Genomic DNA, 19,374 nt, shown 5'->3' on the forward strand with positions numbered 1-19,374 from the left:
CGGGGCAGCGCCTGCGTGCCCGGACCAGTCGGGGCGGAGCCGGCGATGCCAGGGGGCGGTCCTTCATGAAGGTCCCGCCCATCGCCGCCTAGTAGAAGCGGTGCACTAGCTGAGGGGGCGGGGCCAGAGGAGACTTGGAGAGGCTCCGAGAGGGTGTTGGAACCAGGAGCGCTCTTACGTAAAGAAGGAGGCGGGGAGCGCTGTGCGCGATCGAAGTGGGCGAGGTGGCTTGGTAGCCGCAGTTGCGGGACAGGGAGACGACTTACATATGTAAATGAGAGGGCGGGAGGAGCGGAGAGGTTAGTGTAACTGCATATGCATGAGGGGCGGGGCCCAGCATGCCCAAACTAGAGGGGAGGTGCTGCCCCTTTACCTTCTCACCCTTCCCCCAAGATTACACCACCGGGGCACTTGGACCGCAGATCCTGTATCCCCACACAGCTGCTGGACCCAGGGTGGGAGAAGCAGGCATAAAACATGCGAGAAGTCCTGGATTTCGAGTCCCGGGAAGGCGGAGCCAATAGAGCCAGGACGGAGAACGCTCAAGGTCACTGCGGTGACCGCGTGAAGGTCACGGGGAAAGGCGGAGCCATGTGCGTCCGCCTCACGCGGGCAGCCACGCACTGACTCACCGACCGTGCACAGAGTCTTTTATTTCTCTAGGACTCAAATTCCATGTGGACAGGGTCGGGCTTGTGTCTGGGCACGGGCCGGGGGCCCAGGGACTGGAGCCGGGCTGTCTTGTCACTCCAGCCCGAGCCCCAGGCGGTGTTCTCAGTGCATCAAGAGGCGCAGCCTCTTGTTCCGGCGCCTCCTGAGCCCCTCGATGTATCGCTGCAGCTGCTTGGTCAGGAAGTGGTCCCAGCCAATCCCTGACCGGTAGCCTGCAGAGCAGAGGGGCCGCTCAGGGCAGTGAGCAGGGGCATGGCGTCCCCAGCAGCAGTGCTGCACCTGAGATTTGAGGAACCGTGGGTGATCTGGGGTAGCAGGAGTGCTCGGCCCTCGGGTCTGTGTTAGTCTGGAAAACTGGATCTCCCAAGGTGCTGGGCCCTGACAGGTTTTTTTGTTTTGGTTTCTTTTTAAAGGTCAAGTCATACACTTGTACTCCAGATGGGGGACGTGGAGGAGGCTGAGAGTGTTGAGATGGATCATGGATGAGGGCAAGGTTAGAGTGCTGCAGGCCTGAACCAGGACAGTGGTAAAGGGCAGCTTCGTGGACACCCCTTGGACCACTCATCCTGACCCATTAGCTAGCATCCCTGTCTTATATTATAAGCAGGGCAAATGAGAGAACTTTGACCCAAATAATCCACTGTCCAGAGGTTCCTCGCAGCACCAAGGGAGGGGACCAAAGCCACACAAAGACTGTCATCCCCACTGGGGAATGGAGAAAAGCCACATCAGCTAGAGAGAGGCTGCATGAAGGCTGGAGCCCAGGCCCTGACTGTCACATCATGCTCTCCCCACTGGATATCCCTGTGTCCAGTCCAATTTTTTACTTTTGGTAGGGCTCCTGGAATATCGTGGGTGGTAAGGGAATCTGACAAGGCAAACACGGCCTGAATCCCCACTCCCAGAGGCCCAACCCCTGCAAAATCCCCCAGGGTCTGGGCGGTGGGGGTAGTAGCTCACTCCTGAGGGCTTTGGTGAGGATTTCCAGAGCTTCATTCTCCATGAGGTCCATCAGAGGCAGTGGCAGCTGGAGAGGCAGCAAGAGGCTCAGATGTCCCAGGGACCCCAGCCCTGCCCCAAGCTGAAATGCCCCACCTGCTCCCTCTAGCCTCAAGACCCCCAACCAAGCTGCCTGCCCCTCCCCTTTACAAACCACCCTTATCCCTTCACCTCTGCAACTCCCAACTTGCCCATCCCCACCCCACTAAAATCCCCAGTCTCCCTGGGTACTTCTAACCCTGTTCTGCTGCTCCATCCAGTAGGCTCGATGAGGTGTGTGCTTTGAGATATTGAGCGAAGACTCTGAGGAAGTCATTTCTGGGAGAAGAGAAAAAGAGAGGTCAGTCATCTGTGGACTGCTGGGTCTTCCCTTGTAGGGGCAGGCTTGTGGTGGCAGGGGAGTGGCCTTCAGAGACCACCTTATTGGGAAACAGTATGGGACAGTAGCTTACTACCCTGGGTTTTATCGTCCCACCCACCCAGGTTCCAGTTCTGACTTCCCCATCAGACAAGGCTTAGGAGCAGTGACTGAAAATTCCTGACCCTCAAGTTCTTCATGGTCAAATGGGGTAATAAGAATAACCCCTGGGGGGGGGGGGCACCTGGGTGGCTCAGTGGGTTAAAGCCTCTGCCTTCGGCTCAAGTCATGATCCCAGAGTCCTGGGATCTAGCCCCGCATCAGGCTCTCTGGTCGGCGGGAAGCCTGCTTCCTCCTCTGTCTCTCTGCCTGCCTCTCTGCCTACTTGTGATATATGTCTGTCAAATAAATAATAAATTTAAAAAAAAAAAAAAAAGAATAACCCTTGGGGTGCCTGGGTGGCTCCGTGGGTTAAAGCCTCTGCCTTCAGCTCAGGTCATGATCCCGGGGTCCTTGGATCCAGCCCTGCATCAGGCTCTCTGCTCAGCCGGGAGCCTGCTTTCCCCTCTCCTTCTGCCTGGCTCTGCCTACTTGTGATCTCTGTCTGTCAAATAAATAAATTAAATTTTAAAAACAAAAACAAAAAAAAGTATGCGGTGACTGGGTGGCTCAGTACTCAATTGTCTGCCTTCAGCTAGATCATGATCCCTAGGTCCTGGGATCAAGCACTGTCCTTGATCAACAGGAAGCCTGCTTCTCCCTCTCCCAATCCCCCTGCTTGTGTTCCTTCTCTCGCTGTGTGTGTGTCAAATAAATAAATAAAATCTTAAAAAAAAAAAAAAAAAAGAAAGAAAGAAAGAAAAGAAATAGACCCTTATGAAGGTTGTGAAGTTTAAGGTGATCATGCAAAGACAGCCCTGGCACACAGCAAGCACTCAAAATGCATTAAAATACTGTTATACATTCTTGAGGCGCCTGGGTGGCTCAGTGGGTTAAAGCCTCTGCCTTCCGCTCAGGTCATGATCCCAGGGTCCTGGGATCGAGCCCCATATCGGGCTCTCTGCTCAGCGGGGAGCCTGCTTCCTCCTCTCTGTCTGCCTCTCAGCCTACTTGTGATCTCTTGTCTATCAAATGAATAAAATCTTTAAAAAAAAAAATACTGTTATACGTTCTAATGCCCCTTGTAGGTAGGGGCCCGGGCGAGGGGGAGAGGGGAGTCCGAGACAGTGCCCAGCAAGAAGTAGGTACTTAAAAATTGTAGCCAATGACTGAGTGAATGAAAGACAGGCACCTCCTCAACGACAGCAAATCCATACACAAGGAAATAACTCCCTCCTCTCTACCGTCCCAGTGATTCCATGAGAAGCACGGGTCGTACCGCCCTGCCTTTGCGCATTTCCGCAGGTGTCTCCCGGACTTGGCGTGCTATGGCCACAGGACCCTGTACGACGCCTGTCCGGTAGGGGGCGCTCCAAGAATGTCTGGTTGATTTAAAGCGTAGAAGGCGAACACTGGCACCAGTCCCGGGAAGGGAATCCTGGAAAAGGATCCTACAGCTTCCCCCTCCACCCCCTATTTCACAGCAACAGATATTGAGGTCCTGGCCAGCCCCCTGCCCTGTGGATACCCACAGCCCTGTGAGGCCACACTGACCGGTGTCCGTCTTGGACTCCTTGGAATCGCCGCCCTGCTTCTCTAAATGGCTTCCCAGGGAGCGGGCCCGACTTAGCTCCAGCGCCAGCGCGGAGGGCTTGTCCAGATCCTCCTCTTTGAAACTGTCCTTGTCCTCTCTGATACCCCATTCTTCCCAAACACCGTCCGAGTCGCCTCTGGCCTGCTGGTTGTACCACGGGTGAGACTTGCTGCTGACGCTGCTGCCCTCCACGTCTGAGTCCTCGCAAACACTGGACCGCGGCATATTCAGCTTCGGCTGCGACAGCGTGGCCCTGGTCCACAGACTCCGGATGTCCTCTGGGCTCGACATGTCTGACAGATTCCGGATGTCCTCTGGGCTCGACATGTCTGAGGCTCGGCTGCCCAAAGACGCCTGTGGGCCACAATACAACGAGGGAAGCCAAGGGCCTCCAGGAGTTGGGAAGGAGAGGAAGAGCCAGCTGGGACCGTGCCTGTCGAGTGGGCTCACAGCCGAGGCAGGGGGAGAGAAGAGCCAGGGACCCAGGACGGACCCTGGCTGGGGGCTCACAGGGGGGAGGAGGCCAGGGAAGGAAGGGTTCTTACTCCGAAAGGTTTTTCGTCCATGGTTCTGCCCCAACGGACCGGCTCGCCACAGGCCTCGGGGCGAGGAGCAAGGGGTCACGCTCCAGGAGCGGGGAGGGGCCGGATCGCGTTCCCGAATGGTGCTGCGGGTCTCGCGAGGGAGAGTTCAATCTGCAGCCCCCACCCCCACGCTAGATGCCATTCTCTCTTCCCCGTCCCCACCGCCCCGTATCTGCGCTGAGGTTGGAGACGCACAGAACACCATGGCAGATTCCTATTCCGGACCCTATACCCGGTAGCCTCCTGGCGGAGACACCGGCCCAAGCGTGGCCCTTTCGGGTGCAGGCGTGGGGAGGAGGGAGGAGGCCCCGGGAGGTGGGTAGAGGGTTGTCACAGGAGGCCTGGCTTGCCCGGGAGGTGGCCCGACGCAAGCACTCCCACACCCACTCGCGTCCCCGGAGCGCGCACGCCCGCAGCGGTGCAAACTGTTTTCATTTATTGATGCAGGCTTTTGAGGCACAGTCGTGAGGTGTGGTGAGGGACGGGCCCAGCCGAGACAGCGAGACAGAAAGCCTTGGGGGGGAGTCTGCAAATGGATGAAGTGAGGAAAGGGCCAGGAGCGGAGTGTGGCAGCCCGTAGCCTCCTCCGCAGGCCTCGGTCCGGTCGAGAGAGGCCTCTTTGGTCAAACAAGCAGAGCATGCCGGGGAGAGCGCAAGAACGAAGCCCTTGGAGAGGCCCGGGCCGGGGGTCCTGCCCCTACGCCGGCACGCCTCTTTCCCGCGGGCGCACTGGGCCCCGCGGCCGCGCGGGCTTCCGGGGAGGGTTAGGGGGGCGGCGGCGACCCCGCGGCGCGCGGGGCAGCGCGCAGCCGCGCTCGCTCTGGGTGTCGGAGGACTCGTCGATGAAGGCCAGGTTCTCGCTGGGGTAATCCAGCGCCGAGGCCGTGGGCGGGGTGGACGGGGAGGACGGGGAGGGCGGCTCGGCCTTCACCGGGAGCGGGGACGGGGGCCTGCCGGCGGGCTGCGCCGGGCACGGCGGCGGAGGCAGGAAGGGCCGCTCCTTCTCCAGCGGCGGTGGTGCCGTGGGCCCGACTCGCTGGGTCACCCGCGCCGTCACCGTGCCGGTCCAGCTGGCGGCCTGCGCCGTGAGGCCGCCCATCTGCGCGAAAAGTAAAGGCAGTCCTCGACCGCGGGGTCCTCGACCGCGGGGTCCTCGACCGCCTCTGCGACCCCGGGAACCTACCCCATCAGGCGCGGCCACCCTTTTCCCCCGGTCCTCCTATCTCAGCGCGCCAGAGAGGCGGGGGGGAGGGACACTCATCACCCAGCGACACACTCTCCTCTCCTCCGTCCGAACCTAAGAGACCTTTCCTCCAGGGGCTTTTCTAGAAAGCCCTGGGTTGATTTCAGCTACCCTTCCCGTGCCCCTTAGAGACCTTTGCGCTTCTCTCGAGCTCCTTGGCCGGCGCGGCCAGCAGCGTGACATAACACACAGGTCGTCCAGTGAAATGTGAATTTCAGATAAACGACCAATAAAATTTTAATATATGCATGTCCCTCCCGTGCAACATTTGGGATATACTTGCACTAAAATGTTACTTGCTATTTATCTGAAAGTTACATTCAACTGGGCTTCCTGCTTTTTTTTTGTTTTGGTTTTTTGTTTTTTCTCCCTAAATTTCTCAGCCCGGTTCTTGACAGCGGAGACAGAGTCCTCAGCAAACTGATCCAAGTTTAACCCTTTGCCCCCGGGCCGTGTGCACATGGCGGGGGCGGGGGGGGGCGTGGCGGCGGCACTCAGTCCCTGCTTTGAGAAGCCCACACTGTGGAAGGGAGGCCGACTGATCAACCCGCTGCTAGGGTACCAGCGCATCAGCGGCACAGCTCAAGCGCCGACCCGGGGCGCCTACCTCTGCCCGAGTTCGTCGGGACACTACTCGCAGCCAGTTCCCGATGGTGGTGAGTACCGAGGCGAAGTAGGCCAGGCCGAGCAGGATCCAGAACCACACCAGCGGCTGGTAGGCTGCATTGCTCTGGTTGGGGCTGGCGCCTGGGATACCACCGGGGAGGCCAGAAAGATGTTGATTTGTGGGGCAGGCTTTAAGCCTGTGAGCTCCTGGTTTACCTCCCTTCTTCCCAGTTCAGTGAGAGCATCCGCCTCCCCCGGGGCAATCAATCGGTGTGTGTGAACGCATGCAAGACGAGTGTGCATTACTTGAAAGTGTGCCAGATAAAAATACGCGAGTGAGTGTGCTCGCGCGCCAAAATGTGGGCATATGGGAGGGGCGCACATATATAAGAATGTGACACATAGGAGGGGCGCACTTAATTTATGTGTGAGCATGCATCGGGGTGCAGGCATGCCAGAATGTAAGGGCACATGAGCTGTTGCATCCGTGCAAAAACGTGAAGGTGCATTCCGCGAGGGCGCGTGGGGATTGGAGCAAGTGCCTGTGAGCGCCCACGCACCACAGGGAATTTGGAGGGAGACACAAGAGTGCAGGGTCCCTGGGCATGAATAAAGTGGATAGGGAAGTGCAGTGCAAGAAAGGTGGCCTCACCGGCCACATAGTCCCCGAAGCCCACCGTGGTGAGCGTCACCACGACGAAGTAGATGGCCTCCAGCTTGCTCCAGCCCTCCACGTAGCAGAACACGAACGTGGGCGTGAGGACAAAGAGCAGGCAGCCGATCAGCAGGAAGAGCACCGCCGATAGGATTCGCACCAACCCCGGTGGCACGTGCCACTTCTGCAGGGAGGGGCAACGGGTAGGAGGGACCCAAGACGTCGCCAAAACCTCCAGTCACACACACACCCCCACCGCCTCGTCGGGGCTCCAGTGCGCGAGGCTCCCGCGTCCTCGAGGCCCGCGCGTTCACCGGAAGGGCGGGGACATAGGCAAGGGTAACACGAGCTCAGCGCGAGGGCGCGCAGGGCAAGGAACAGCTCACCAGGAAGATGGCTTCGATGTGACCGATGCCACGGCGCAGAGAGGAGCCCAGCCGGTCCCCGACCCCTGCCAGCAGGATCCCGAATAGCGGGATCCCCACCAGCGCATAAAAGATGCAGAAGAGGCGACCCGCATCCGTGCGCAGGGCCGCGTTGCCGTAACCTGGGCAGAGGGGCCGTGCAGGAAGTCTAGGGGCTGCCTGGCCTCCACTTCCTCCCTCTGCACCTTCCCCCAGGAGAAAGCCCCTAGCCCCCCTCCACGTGCCCAGTCCCCTCCCCCACCGATGGTGGTGATGATGGTGCCCGAGAAAAAGAAGGCGCTGCCCAGGTCCCAGGCTGAGTGGTTGCTGTTACTGGAGGAGTTGATGTCAGGGTCCGCACCCCCTCCCAGAGCATCAGCCACATCCTGCAGGACAAGGCGCAGAAGGAGGAACCTCAGCCCTTCGTAACTGTCCTGGCCAAGCCCCTGACCCTCCAGTCTCCAGAGTGGCATCCTCCTTCCTCCCCCTCCCAGCTCTCCCCTTCCCTCCCGGCTTCCTGAGGATAGTCCCTTGGAGCAGACATTGCAAACTGGGGGGCCCAATTGTGTTTCAACTCCACATTGTTTTAGAAATATTTTAGCTGGGACGCCAGGGTGGGTCAGGCAGTTAAGCCAGTGGGTGGGACCCTTGATTTCAGCTCAGGTCTTGATCTCAGGGTCAGGATCTCAGAGTCCTGAGACTGAGCCCCCATTGAGCTCATGCTCAGCAGGGAGTCTGCTTGGGATTCTCTCCCTCTGCCCCTTCCCCCCACCCACTCCTCTTGCAAGAGTGTGTGTGTGCTAGAGCACTCTTTCTCTAAATAAATAACTAAATCTTAAAAAAAAAAAAAAAAAAAAAAAGACTTTCATTATCTGCCCCTTAATTTCACAGAAAAGATTTCTAGTTTACAGAGATCAGGAGCAGACCTGGACCAGATTGCCTGGGTTCAAATCTCAGTGCTCTGTGACCCCAGAGGCAAGTTAACTCTCTGTGCCTCAGTTTCTGCCTCTGTCAGGAACAGACAATGCTGCTAGCGCCTACCTCAGGCAGTTGTGAAGAATTAAAATAACCCTTGTGCATTTAAGTTAGTCCCATGCCCAGTGATTTCCAACTTTCCACAGATTCCACCACTCCCATCGCCTCTAGGAAAGCTGAGTTTTAGTTCCTTGCCTTAGAAAAATCTGATGGAAGTTAGGGAACCTTTTTCCAGGAAGGCTCATATACCATCAAATTCTGTACCCAAGGGGCGCCTGGGTGGCTCAGTGGTTAAGCATCTGCCTTCCGCCTGGGTCTTGATCCCAGGGTTCTGGGATTGAGCCCCGCATCAGACTCCTTGCTCAGTGGGGAGCCTGCCTCTCCTTCTCCCATTCCCCCTGCTTGTGTTCCCTCTCTCGCTATTTCTCCCTCCCTCCCTCTCTCTTTCTCTCTCTGTCAAATAAATAAATAAATAAATAAATCTTTAAAAAAAAAAAAAATTCTGTACCCAAGACTGGAAGGCTCATGGACACACAAACCCCCACCCAACCCAAACCCTGTGCTTACATAGTACGTGCTCAATAAATAGGAGTAAATTAATGAAATACCATGTGTCTGCCCCTCTTGCCACCTTGCAGGTCCCTTCAAGACAGAGTCTGTGTTGTCAGAGTGTCTGCCTTAAGTGACACAGATTTGAGAGCACAATGGGGGGTGGGGGGCAGAGGGGGCCGTTCCCCAAGGGGCACAGAGCCAAGGCACAGAGACAGTGGGGAAGATCAAAACCACATTCTGACTGCAATCCTCATTAGCAAGACCCATTCCAAATTAATCTTCCTAAAGTGGCAGTCCCAAATCCTCCATAGCTCACCACTGTCTGCCCCAGAAGAGTGTCCAAATTCCCAGGCCAGCATCTCAGCTCCTTTTCATCTAGTCCCCACCTCCCCTTCCCCAGCCTTCTCTCCTGGGGCCCCATCTGAAACCCAAGCTGCAATGTGATCGTACCCCCAGATTTTCTGAGACATCCCACCTCCTGTAATAATAATTCTTAAATGAAGCCAAGAAGTGAAATGTATGATTAAGGTGATTTAAATTTTATTTTGCAAGACATTTCCAATAAATTTTCTGCTTGGGGGGAAAAAAATCTCTCGTCATCCTGTGTGTTCTAATTTTTGCTTCGAATGACTAGGCATCTGCTAAATCCGAGTTCTGCAAAACACTCTGTGCCTTTCCAACTTCCACGCCTTTGCCCAGGCTGTTTCTCTGCCTGCAGGTCTCTTGCAAACCAATCACACATCTCTAAATTCTACCTTTCTCTCTCACCTGCCTCATTTCAATTACCAGCTCCTCCCAAAACCCCCCACCCCCACCCCATCTCCCTCCTTGCCTCCAGCACCTAGCTCAGAGCCCAGCATACAACAGGTGTTTAACAAAGAAGGAAGCAAGGAATGCTCCCTTTCCACTGAATCCTACAGTGATCTGTCCGTGGAACTGTCCCCCTATCCCAAAGTGACATCCTCTAGTGTAGAGCCTGCCTCTGTTACACCCCATAGCAATTTCCCTGCTCATCCTCTGGTGTAGTAGCACAGCACCTAGCACACAGTAGGTGCATAATTGCTGCAGGACTGCCTAGCTGTGGGAGAGAAAGCAGCTGTCGCCCACACTTCTAATTTCTGCCCTTCCTTTTCTTCTTTTTTTATCCAGGAAAAAAGCCTTTACATCGTGAAGATAAAATAGGTCAGACTCCCTCCCTCCCCCACTCTGCCCTGTGGTCTGGCCAGACACATCCTCCTGCCCAGGCCTCTCTGGGCATTCTGGAAGTGTCAGAGTCAATGTCAAGCAGCCTAAGTCCCAGCCCCACCCCACACTCATCTCTGCTCCTGCTCCTGCCCCCCACCTTGGGAATCAGCTGGAACACTGGGGCCTCCAGGCCCATGGTTCCTCCCTCCAAAAGAAGAGGCAGGGGAGAAGGGGTACTCTTCAATTACTCTTCAAAGTAATAAACATCCACTTATTAAAGTTAATCCTTGGGTTGTTTATATGAAAGTGACTCAGAAATCACAGAAGCAACAAAGGTGCTTACGTGCTAGCACCCCAGGAGGCTGAAGCCCAGAACTTTCTTTAGTTACTGAACCAAACCTGAACCCACCCCTTCCTCTAGCCTCATCATAAACATGTGTCCTGGGGGGAAAGGGGTGCCAAACCTGATATCCATGGTGGCAGGCTTAGGGCATCCTGGAACCCTCTGAAATGTGTTCTGACACCCTCTGAATCTAAGTGCATTTTTCCAGGGGGTAAGGGAGTATCCACAGTGTTCTTGGGCATCTCCAAGGCATCTGGGACTCCAAAGAAGTACAGAAACCAGTGTAAGGTGCCAGATTCAGTAAATAAAAATACTGCATGGGACACATGTATTTTTTAAAAGTATTCGTTGCTTACTGGCTAAAATTCACAATTACCCAGGCACCTTGGGTTTCATCTGGCAACCAGGAACCAGTGTGTTAGGCCTGTGACAAGGTAACATATTTTGTGTGTACCAGCCACGTTTTCATTTCTTCCTTCACTGGTTCCTTTGCTCAACCACCATCACACGGAAGGAACCAGTCCAGGAGCTCAGTGCAAGGCCAGGAAAAGCAAGGCAGCCAAATGTCCCCATGGACACCATATTGAAAACAGAGAGACCTGGATGTCAGCCTCCATCCAGGATCCCTTGGCTGCACCCTTCCCTCACTGGGTGCCCATTGGAGGCCGCAAGCCAGTGCAGGGCCCCACTGGCAGTCAGCTCCTTTTGGGGGGTCACGGATGACTCCTGAAGGGGGTTCCTGCCCACCCACGAACCTTGATGAGGATCCCCAGGTCCTGGTCGCTCACACACGGATGGGCCCTCAGGAACTTCTCTCGGACCTCCCCCAGCTCCCTCTGGGCCTGCTGCTCATGGGGCTGCTCCAGGGCCTGGAACACCAGGGCACCGGACACCAGGTAGAGCAGGACCAGTGCCAGCAGTGCCAGAAGCGTGGTGCTGCGCATGGCGCGCCCAGGGGCCCGTCCAATTCCGCTGCCGGCCTGGGGAGGCCGGGCAGGGGGCTCCTGGGGAGCTGCGGTCACTGTGGGTAGAACCAGGGATGCTGGGGTCAATCCCTCAGCCCGCCACCCCTCCACCCTTTTCCTCCTCCAGCCCCCACACACCCAGAGGTCCTTGGAGCCCCCAGCCCTACTGCCCATAGATGACTTCTCTTCACGTCCCTCTGCCAGGACACTTGGTACCAGGGCACTCCCAGTCCCCACCTTTTCTGTCCGCCCCTCCCCCCCCTTACCTCCATTGCCCGGCCCTCAGCCCCTGTCCGGGAACTCCGGGACATGAGAAGAGAAGAGGGCGCCGGGAAGGGAAAGGAAGGAGAGTGGAAGGGGTAAGAGAGACTGAGCCTGCTGAGGGACCCCCGGGGAAGCAAAAAAATGCCAGGGGGCCTGGAGGGGGCGTGAGGAACCGGCTCCGGAGCTGGAGGCTGAGGGGGCGCGGAGGCGCGCGCAGGGGGAGCGGGCGGAGAGGCCGGACCGCGCAGGGCGGGGACAGGGATGGCGGGTCCCGGCTCCTCCGCTGCGGCTGCTGCAGGATCTTCGCGCTTCTCTCCCCGCTCCCGCCTCTCCCCGCTCGGCCGCGAGCCGCGAGGGGCCCGGCAGGTAGCCTCCAGGGTCTCCCAGTGTCCTGCCGGGCTTTCGAGGAACCCAGGGGCGGGTCCCGGTCGCGGCGCAGAGGCGAGGCGGGGCGGGGATGGGGGCGCGGGGAGCGTGCGGGGTTCCGGGAAGGAACAGGGCCGGAGCGACCAGGGCCGGCCCCTGGGGTTAGCATCCTCCCGGACAGCACTGCACCCCCGGGACAGCCGGCGGCGGCGCCCACGCGCACACCCGCAGGCACAAAGGCCCGCGCGCCCACGCTCCGCCCTGCCGTTCCCGCCCGCCCCGCCGCCCAGGCTGCACGCACACACTCCACCTGCACGCCCGGACCCCCCGGGGCCGTGCGCGCCGGGCCGAGGCACCCGAGGTCCACGCGCACGTGTGCACACACTCCGGTCCACACACCCAAGCCGCCGGGCCACCGCGCAGCGCCCGACACCCAGACACACTGCACACCCGCCGTTGGCTCCCACCTCCTCCCGAGTCTTCAAAGCTGACGCCCGGGAGCCTGCGGGCGGCGGGACGCGCTGCCGCACGACTCTCGGAGGCGCCCACGCGAGGGAGGTGCGCGCCCCGCCCGGCCGGTCGCCCCCCGCGCACCCCTCCCTGCCGGAGAGTCCCGCCCGCGCTCCGCACTCCCTCCCGCGTCAGCCCCGCACTCACTGTCGGCCCCGCTGCGGCTGCGGCTGCGGCTGCGGCTGCGGCCCGAGCTCCCGCGCGGCCTCGCCGGTGCCGGCTGGGCCGCGGAGGCGGCGGCGGCGGCAGGGGCGGAGCGGGCGGCCGCCGGGGCTGGGACCCCCCTCCCGCTGCCAGAAACCCCCTCCTTCCAAGCTTAACCCCTCCAGCGCCGCGCCTCCCTCCCTGCCGCGCCCTTGCCGCCAGCGCCGTGCCCCGCAGCCCCTTACCTGCGGCTGCCCAGCCCCCTAATTCCAGCGGGTCTCGGCAGGTGAGGGGCAGAGGAACCCGAGACGGGTCGCCGCTGGGTCCGGCCTGGAGTCTCAGACTGGAATCCTGGTATTGTCCCGCCGGCCATCCAGTGTGGCCCGCGGCACGGCCCCGGCCTGGACATCTGCCGGCTCACCTCTCCGGACAGGCGCCACGCTAATCTCCCAGCATCTCCCAGGCCCACTACGGATCGGAAGGGCCCTCAACTCCCCGCCCCTGGGGACACCCTGGCCCATGGGCTCAGCACTCCTGAGGGAGGCGGCCCTGCGGGACAAAGGGTTAGGGATCCACTGAAACAACCTGGAATTGGCCGAGGTAGGGCTGGGACCCAGTTCTGGAAAGTCATGCCGGGGCACCTCCTACCTCTACTCCTGCGCCATCCCTTGTCCTCACCTCCGTGGCCATCGCAGCATGGAACCATCCCTCCCCCACAGCCTGAACAGCCAGGGCCCAGGCAGGCCTTGGACCTGCTCCCCTCTGTGTTTCCACCCACTTCTTGAAACCCTGAACTCTCCTAAAATTCTCCGGCCTGGGGTCTTCAGCCCCCACGGTGGGTGGCTTTAAGCCTGGGCTCTAAGGCTGACCACCCCCTACCAGCAGAGGGCGCAGATGCGGTTCGCAAGCTCCCCAGAGTCTCCCTGTCCCTACTTACAGAAAAGGCATGATTAATTCTCGCCTCAGAGTGCTGTTCTGAGCATTAAGGAGGTCACTATTTGTAAATGCTCAAAACAGAGCTGACACACACAATAAAGTGTCTTACAAAGATTAGCAATCTTCATTTCAACAGAGAGTGGCTGTTCAGCTTCAAGCTGATTGTCCGTGTCAGATGCCCCTGCTGGAAGCCCTGAAGGCCCAGTGCCCAGGAGCATCCCAAGCGGAGAGTTTCAAGACAGGATCTGTGCTGGGCCCAGAACTCCGATGAGCTGTGATGATCAGGCCCTCTGATAGGACAGGAGAGAGACCCTCTGATAAATGACTCCCAGCCACAGGACAGAGGTCAGCTTTGCCAATGCCATGGCAGTAGAAGGCAGTGACCGTGGTATTAGGGGGAGCCAGAGAAGGGGCCCTCGGGGCCATGAGGCAGGCACTGTGGGGGCAGCCCAACTCTTCGGCCAAATCCACACCTGGTGGAGGAGAGGGGAGGTGGAGGCTTCTCAGTCCCAGGCCAACTCCTCCATGGCCCTGGACCAATTCCTGGCCCAGAATGCCAGGTTAGGAGGATGACAGGGAAACAGGGTTTCCAGAAATCCCAACCCAGCAAGGGGAACAGGCCTAAGAGACCCATAATCACAGTGCCTCTGGACCCTGGAGTGGGGGCATAGCTCCCTGACCTGGAGACGAAAGGCTTCATAAAGGAAGTGACATCTGAAGCAGGATTTTGAGGCGAGAGTAGACATTGGTCAAGAGAAGAGGGCACTGGAGTGCGGACAGACTCTTCTGGCCTCCTTTCCCCTCTGACTGCAGGCTCCTCCCTCTCCCTGCCCACCAGCCTAGGTCAGGTAAGTGCCCCCGCCCCCCCCAGCCACACCCTGGGAGGGCCTGGGTCTGATCAGCCTTCAGCTGTACAGGCCACCGTGCGAAGAACACAAAGGCGACAATAGACAAGACAGTGAACGGACGAGGGGCACAGACACTGTTTATTGAGTGACAGGTGCAGGAGAGGTAGGTGGCTCCAGTGCAGAAGTGGAGACGGCAGGTCATGCCAAGGTGCTGTGGGCATCTGGCAGCCAGGCCACGCCCCCCCATCCTAGGGGACAGCACAAGCTCACTATGACAGGAGTAGCAAGGAGCCGGCCAGGGGCAGAGGCGGCCACAGCCTCTCATGATCCTGGGCAAGAAGCGGCAGATGAACTTGGCACAGGGACCTGGGACAGGAGGACTAGGGTCTGGGGGTTCTAGCGGGGACAGTGGGAGGGCATCACGTCTGTGGGGTGGAGTAGAGACTGTGGTGGTGGCCACCTGGTCCCAGCACCTGGGAGAAGAGCAGAGGAGTGGTCCGTGTCTGGCTGCCTCCGCACCAGCCCGGCTCCCGCCCGATGGCACCGTACCAGCTGCCGGAGCCCAGGCTGCCCGACATGCTGCAGGCAGAGAAACAAGGATCAGTCCCAAGGCAGGCACCGGGGCCACAATCCCAAGACTTGGCGGAGGGAGAGAGGCTTATGAGCACACGGCCCAGGGCCTCCGCCTTTGCAGTACCTAGGGCCTGAACCCTCTAGACTATGGCAAACTGCAACTTGGGGTGGGAAGCAGAAGAGACCTCACCCAGTACAGACAGGAAGCAGGGGCGGAGCAGGGGTGGGGCGAGGGGAGAAAGTGGCAGGACCAGGCTCTAGGTCCCCATGGCTCAATGGAGGGAGCTGGGAGGACCTGAAGCAGGGCCAGGGCTCCTACCTGGTGCTCTCGCTATGGCCGTGCTCCCAGGAGCAGCCCTCGTCCTCACAGTGCCCAGCCCGGTCAAAGAAGTAGGAACGGGAGCCAAAGACCTGCCCGTTGAGGATGCGGCTGGTGCTCTGGGGGAGGAAACCAGCATCGTGCTTTCTCCTGCCCCACCACTGGCTTCCCACTGCCCCGCCAAACCCTGGGCCAGGGATTCCCCGGCAACCACCCCTCTCTGCTGGCCCTTACCAGGTCCTGCGGGGGCCGGTGCACCCGGAAGAAGCCCACCAACAGGGTGGTGGGCAGCAGCTCCCACACAAAAAGGATGAGGCCAAACACCAGGTAGCCTTTGTTCCCCAGGTCATTCACCAGGTCCGCCTGTGGGAAGACAGTTTGTATCAATCCACAACTGTGCAGGGGGATGGGGGGGGTGCGACCCAGACAGAGTCGAGGCCAACTGGGGGCCAAGAGCCATGGCCACTAGGGAGGCAGCTGCTGTGCTGAATGCCCACCTGGTCAGAGACGTTGTACCAGTCATAATCGAAGGCATCCAGCCGACTCCGGGGGGCCAAGGCCAAGGCCGCCAGGTTGTAGCAGGCCCGGCTAGCGTAGAGCAGGACCATGGCGCCACCCATCGCAGCTGCCTGGCACACACTGGTCCCCTGGCACAGATGAAAAAAGAGGACCCTCAGGGAGGGGAAGCTCCAGCTCCCTCTCTACCCAAAGTCCCCAAGGGACACCCGGGGATCAGGGCTTGTGGCCCTACCTTGGCCTCCAGGTAGATGCTGGTGGAGGGTGCCCGCCGGGCGACAAGGCAGAGGCAGGCAGCAAGAGAGAGTGCGCAGATAACAAAGAGGGAGTCGCTCACCAGGACTCGCACCAGCAGGAGGGCCCAGGGCTGTGCCCGGCGCCGGCGGGACAGCACAGCGCACAGCACGTTCACCAGCAGAAAGAGCAGCGAGGCCCCCACGAAGGCCCCTCGGACAGCCAGCCTGCAGCCCACAGCACAGTCAGCCCCAGGAAACCATCGCTCGCACTCACTGACACCCACCCCCAACTCCCTCAGAGTCAATCAGAATCAATCCAGACCAACCAATCTGAACCCTGGCTCTCCAGTTTCATAGATGGGGAAACCGAGGCCCACAGAGGTCAGACAGTGACTGACAGCTATGGTAGAGCAGAAAGAGCACAAGACTGAGAGTCAGAGACGTGGGGTCGGGGCGCTTGGGTGGTTCAGTCAGTTGAGGCTGAGTGTTTGCCTTTGGCTGCATTGTGATCCCAGGCTCCCTGCTTAGCGGGGAGTCTGTTTCTCCCTCTCTCTGCCCTTTTCCCACTTGTGCACTCTCTCTCTCGATAATAAGTAAATAAAATCTTAAAAAAAAAAAAAAAAAAGGAAAGGGAAGAAAAAAAAGAAAGAAACCTGTGTTTAAGCCCTGGTTCTGGCTTCCACCAGATCTATGACCTTGAACATGTGGCTTTACCTTACCAGGCCTCAGTTTCTTCATCTCTCAGATGGGGATAATAACAGCCTCCCAGGGAAGTTGTAATAGTGTTTGTGAAAGCTCTTAATAAACTGGAAGACGTTATACAAACGACAAGCTTATCACCGCCCAAGGTCAGCCGCAAATGCGGTCTGGGGCTTCTGAGGGCCGGAGCCTCCAGCTCTTCTTTCATCGGGGATGAGGCTGGGACCCTATCCCTTCACACTAGCATGGCTGTTTCCATCAATGCTGCCCTTCACAGGTGCAGTGCCTTTGCTGAGCTGTCTGTACCACGTGCCTAACTTTTCATGACTCTATCACAAACATCTGCTAAATTGTCCCGGCCTTGGTACTGCACAGGGTCAGGGGGCAAGAAAGAAACAGACACCAGGCTGCTCCCTGCCCCTGGCCTGGGGGATTCGCCCATACATCCCATGTACTTACAAGCCTCGGCTCATCTCCGGCCGGCGCTTCGCCTTGGCCTTGAACACAACCTGGGAGCAGAGATGCCCATCATTCCTTTGGGCCCTTGGGCCTGCCACCCCACAGCCCACCCCCACCCGTTACCATGGTTACCTGGGCAAAGTAGAGATTCATAAGTGTCAGGGTGAAGAACTGCAGGCAGACAGGGCAGCAGTAGAGAAGCCAAAAGGGCAGGGGTCCCAGACGGTTGGCTCGGGGGGTATCTCGGAAGTAGAAGGAGAAGAGGGTGGTGCGCAAGGCAGCCCAGAGCAGACAGAGTGCCAGGAACACTGTCTGATAGCTCAGACGCTTGTGCCCATAGAGAAGTACCAGCCAGAGCTGGGCATATACCGAGAAGAAGAGCAGGGCATACAAAGTGGTGTAGGCCGCAGTCAGCCCCAGGGTCACGGCGGGAGGCAGCGCAGGAACCAGCCCAGCAGCAGGCACCAGGCCAGACAGGTTACTCTCCATGTCAGGACAGGAGGCCTGAATCCCAGAGAAAGAGATGGAGGGGCTGGCAGGGGGCCAGGGAAATAAATATGGAGGGGTGGGGGTTGCAGGGAGCAGCGACAGAGATGGGGAGCTCAGGAGAAAAGAAACTGGAGCTGGCCAGGCCCTTCCCCCTCAACAGAGAGACCCTGCCCTTGCAGCGCAGCCCCAGCCCCCTTACTCTGGGGCGTGGAAGGACAGACCCTCTGGAAGGCAGAGGCGGGAAGTGGGCAGGATATCCTCCCTGGGCCAGTCCCAGAGCCAGGATGAGGGGGTGCAGAGCCTGAAGGACAGGGGTCCCTGGCCTTGGTCGTCGGAGTCGTCCCGGCTGGAGGGGGAGAGCCGGCAGATATCCTTCGGCTGAAGGCAGCGGCCGCTGCGGGGGACGCTCAACGCCCAGCTCTCCCCCCACCCCACCAAACCGGGGGTCTCTCTCCCCTCCAATAATCCGGATTGGGGGTGGCCTCTGCCTTCCGTCCTCGGAATTCCGGACGACGCTGCCCCGCCCCCACCCCACCCCCCACAGCATCCACTCTCCAGCCTCGAGGGCCGGGAGGAGGCCAATGCCGGGTGCTCAGGACGCCGCTGGGGGAGCCGGCTCTGGTCGCTGGGACCCGGGGCTCCGGCTCCCCAGCTCCCCGGCTCCCGCTGCTCCGCCCCCTCCTGCGCCTGCGCCTGCGCGGGCGCCGTTCGCTACGCTAAATGCGGAGGGTCTGGCCCCCACCAGCTCCGCAGGCCCGCGCCGCGCCCGGCGCGGAGCCGTTCGAGAATTGGCGCGAGGTGCGCCGGCGGCGGGCGCCAGGGGTTACTAGAAGCAGCGGGAGGCCGAGACGCTGGGGCGGAACCGCATCCGGCGGGCGCCCGGGTGGGCAGTGCCCGGAGCCACCTGCCCTCGTCTGTTTGGGGGGCCGCCAGTTCCCAGGTTTTTCCTCCCTATCCCCAAATCCAGATTGCGCCGCCCGGCCTGGGGGGCGGCAACAACTCCCCCTCACCCGCTCTCGGAAGGAAACTTCCGCCCACAGCCAAGATGGCCCCCGGGCCCCGCCCCCTGGGTTTAACCCGCAGGGCCCCGCAGTCCCGGGGAGGCACGCCCGCCCCACTCCCCGGCGGGCCGCCGTTCCCGCTCACCTGGCCGGCTGCCTGCTTCCGCGAGTCCTACGGCCGCCCTCAACGGGACCCCCTCTCCTGCGCCGGGGCAGTCATCCTGCCGGAGAGGAGGCTCCCTCGCTTATCTCGAGCTCTCCTGAGCTGGCGCGGAGTAGTGCCCCCGAGGCGGGCGGTGCGAGGTTTCCACCGTGGGGAAGAGGGAGCGGGACTTCCCGACCCGGCTACCCAGTCCACACGGAGCAGTGACAACAGCAACGACAATGTCATCCAGATGAAGCAGGGACAACAGCAACAACACCTGCATCGACGGCTGAGCTTCAACTGAAGCCTTTGCAAAGTGCTTTCACCCACAGTAATCACTCGGTTTACAAAGTTGTCTGGCTTCTAAGGGAGGTGTCATTATCTTCATTCTACAGGAGTGGAGACTAAGGCCCAGAGGGGCTGAAGGGCTTGTCAGCAGAAGCTGGTCTCCAGGTTCCAAATGGGGACCCAGAGAATCCCTCATCTGCTCCCACACATGGCTCGGGCACAAGGAAGTCGGGAACTGAGCGGCGGGAGGCGAGACAGGGACCTAGTGGAACGACGGTGGGCAGGGAGCCTGTCCGCCGGCGGGGGCGGAGGCTGGGCCGGGGCGGCCACGCCCCCTGGCCAGCCCT

The 19,374-nt window shown here is 59.6% G+C and overlaps 3 protein-coding genes and 1 long non-coding RNA gene across 10 annotated transcripts; 1 reads left to right on the forward strand and 3 right to left on the reverse strand.

Moving 5' to 3' along the window:
• Window positions 1–217: 217 nt before the first annotated feature.
• LOC132019512 (uncharacterized) lies at window positions 218–2,794 on the forward strand. Of its 3 annotated transcripts, none has more exons than XR_009404794.1 (4): window positions 218–299; window positions 1,086–1,165; window positions 1,932–2,011; window positions 2,155–2,794. It is a non-coding gene; the product is annotated as an uncharacterized LOC132019512 (long non-coding RNA). The 3 variants fall into 3 exon arrangements; XR_009404793.1 differs by lacking the exon at window positions 218–299 and adding an exon at window positions 466–547; XR_009404795.1 differs by lacking the exon at window positions 218–299 and adding an exon at window positions 466–547 and having other exon boundaries at window positions 1,935–2,011.
• Window positions 539–4,335, reverse strand: CATSPERZ (catsper channel auxiliary subunit zeta). Its single transcript, XM_059402644.1, has 5 exons — window positions 4,268–4,335; window positions 3,683–4,076; window positions 1,910–1,989; window positions 1,633–1,699; window positions 539–884 (listed from the first exon to the last, which is right to left on the reverse strand). The coding sequence occupies exons 1-5, from the start codon at window positions 4,286–4,288 to the stop codon at window positions 775–777; spliced, it is 672 nt and encodes a 223-aa protein (XP_059258627.1). The 5' UTR covers window positions 4,289–4,335; the 3' UTR covers window positions 539–774.
• A 662-nt stretch (window positions 4,336–4,997) lies between these two features.
• KCNK4 (potassium two pore domain channel subfamily K member 4) lies at window positions 4,998–12,849 on the reverse strand. Of its 2 annotated transcripts, none has more exons than XM_059402619.1 (7): window positions 12,764–12,849; window positions 11,025–11,290; window positions 7,477–7,600; window positions 7,197–7,357; window positions 6,808–6,994; window positions 6,157–6,296; window positions 4,998–5,405 (listed from the first exon to the last, which is right to left on the reverse strand). In XM_059402619.1, the coding sequence occupies exons 2-7, from the start codon at window positions 11,211–11,213 to the stop codon at window positions 5,004–5,006; spliced, it is 1,203 nt and encodes a 400-aa protein (XP_059258602.1). In that variant the 5' UTR covers window positions 11,214–11,290; window positions 12,764–12,849; the 3' UTR covers window positions 4,998–5,003. The 2 variants fall into 2 exon arrangements, with proteins under 2 accessions (XP_059258602.1, XP_059258593.1); XM_059402610.1 differs by lacking the exon at window positions 12,764–12,849 and adding an exon at window positions 12,522–12,588.
• Window positions 12,850–14,413: 1,564 nt separating this feature from the next.
• GPR137 (G protein-coupled receptor 137) lies at window positions 14,414–19,306 on the reverse strand. Of its 4 annotated transcripts, none has more exons than XM_059402691.1 (8): window positions 18,740–19,306; window positions 17,237–17,608; window positions 17,105–17,154; window positions 15,946–16,171; window positions 15,692–15,841; window positions 15,429–15,557; window positions 15,195–15,313; window positions 14,414–14,881 (listed from the first exon to the last, which is right to left on the reverse strand). In XM_059402691.1, exons 2-8 carry the CDS (start codon window positions 17,591–17,593, stop codon window positions 14,722–14,724), a joined length of 1,191 nt encoding a protein of 396 aa, XP_059258674.1. In that variant the 5' UTR covers window positions 17,594–17,608; window positions 18,740–19,306; the 3' UTR covers window positions 14,414–14,721. The 4 variants fall into 4 exon arrangements, with proteins under 4 accessions (XP_059258674.1, XP_059258655.1, XP_059258683.1 ...); XM_059402672.1 differs by lacking the exon at window positions 18,740–19,306 and adding an exon at window positions 17,793–18,559; XM_059402700.1 differs by lacking the exons at window positions 17,237–17,608; window positions 18,740–19,306 and adding an exon at window positions 17,793–18,557.
• Between the last annotated feature and the right edge of the window lie 68 nt (window positions 19,307–19,374).

This window comes from Mustela nigripes, chromosome 1 (assembly GCF_022355385.1).
Source record: "Mustela nigripes isolate SB6536 chromosome 1, MUSNIG.SB6536, whole genome shotgun sequence".
Classification (NCBI taxonomy): domain Eukaryota; kingdom Metazoa; phylum Chordata; class Mammalia; order Carnivora; family Mustelidae; genus Mustela; species Mustela nigripes.

What these genes read in the sequence shown, in the direction of transcription:
- KCNK4 (XM_059402610.1), bottom strand. An exon ending in ACATCGAAGCCATCTTCCTG is followed by an intron (nt 6,995 to 7,196) that starts GTGAGCTGTTCC and finishes CCCTCCCTGCAG; the next exon opens with AAGTGGCACGTGCCACCGGG. An exon ending in CCCGACGAACTCGGGCAGAG is followed by an intron (nt 5,406 to 6,156) that starts GTAGGCGCCCCG and finishes CTTTTCGCGCAG; the next exon opens with ATGGGCGGCCTCACGGCGCA.
- CATSPERZ (XM_059402644.1), bottom strand. Translation starts at nt 4,288, where the DNA reads ATGGACGAAAAACCTTTCGGA. An exon ending in TGGACGAAAAACCTTTCGGA is followed by an intron (nt 4,077 to 4,267) that starts GTAAGAACCCTT and finishes TGTGGCCCACAG; the next exon opens with GCGTCTTTGGGCAGCCGAGC. An exon ending in GGATGGAGCAGCAGAACAGG is followed by an intron (nt 1,700 to 1,909) that starts GTTAGAAGTACC and finishes CTGCCTCTCCAG; the next exon opens with CTGCCACTGCCTCTGATGGA.
- GPR137 (XM_059402672.1), bottom strand. Translation starts at nt 18,140, where the DNA reads ATGCTGTGGGGGGTGGGGTGGGGGCGGGGCAGCGTCGTCCGGAATTCC. An exon ending in TGAATCTCTACTTTGCCCAG is followed by an intron (nt 17,155 to 17,236) that starts GTAACCATGGTA and finishes CTCTGCTCCCAG; the next exon opens with GTTGTGTTCAAGGCCAAGGC. An exon ending in GGCCATAGCGAGAGCACCAG is followed by an intron (nt 14,882 to 15,194) that starts GTAGGAGCCCTG and finishes CTCTGCCTGCAG; the next exon opens with CATGTCGGGCAGCCTGGGCT.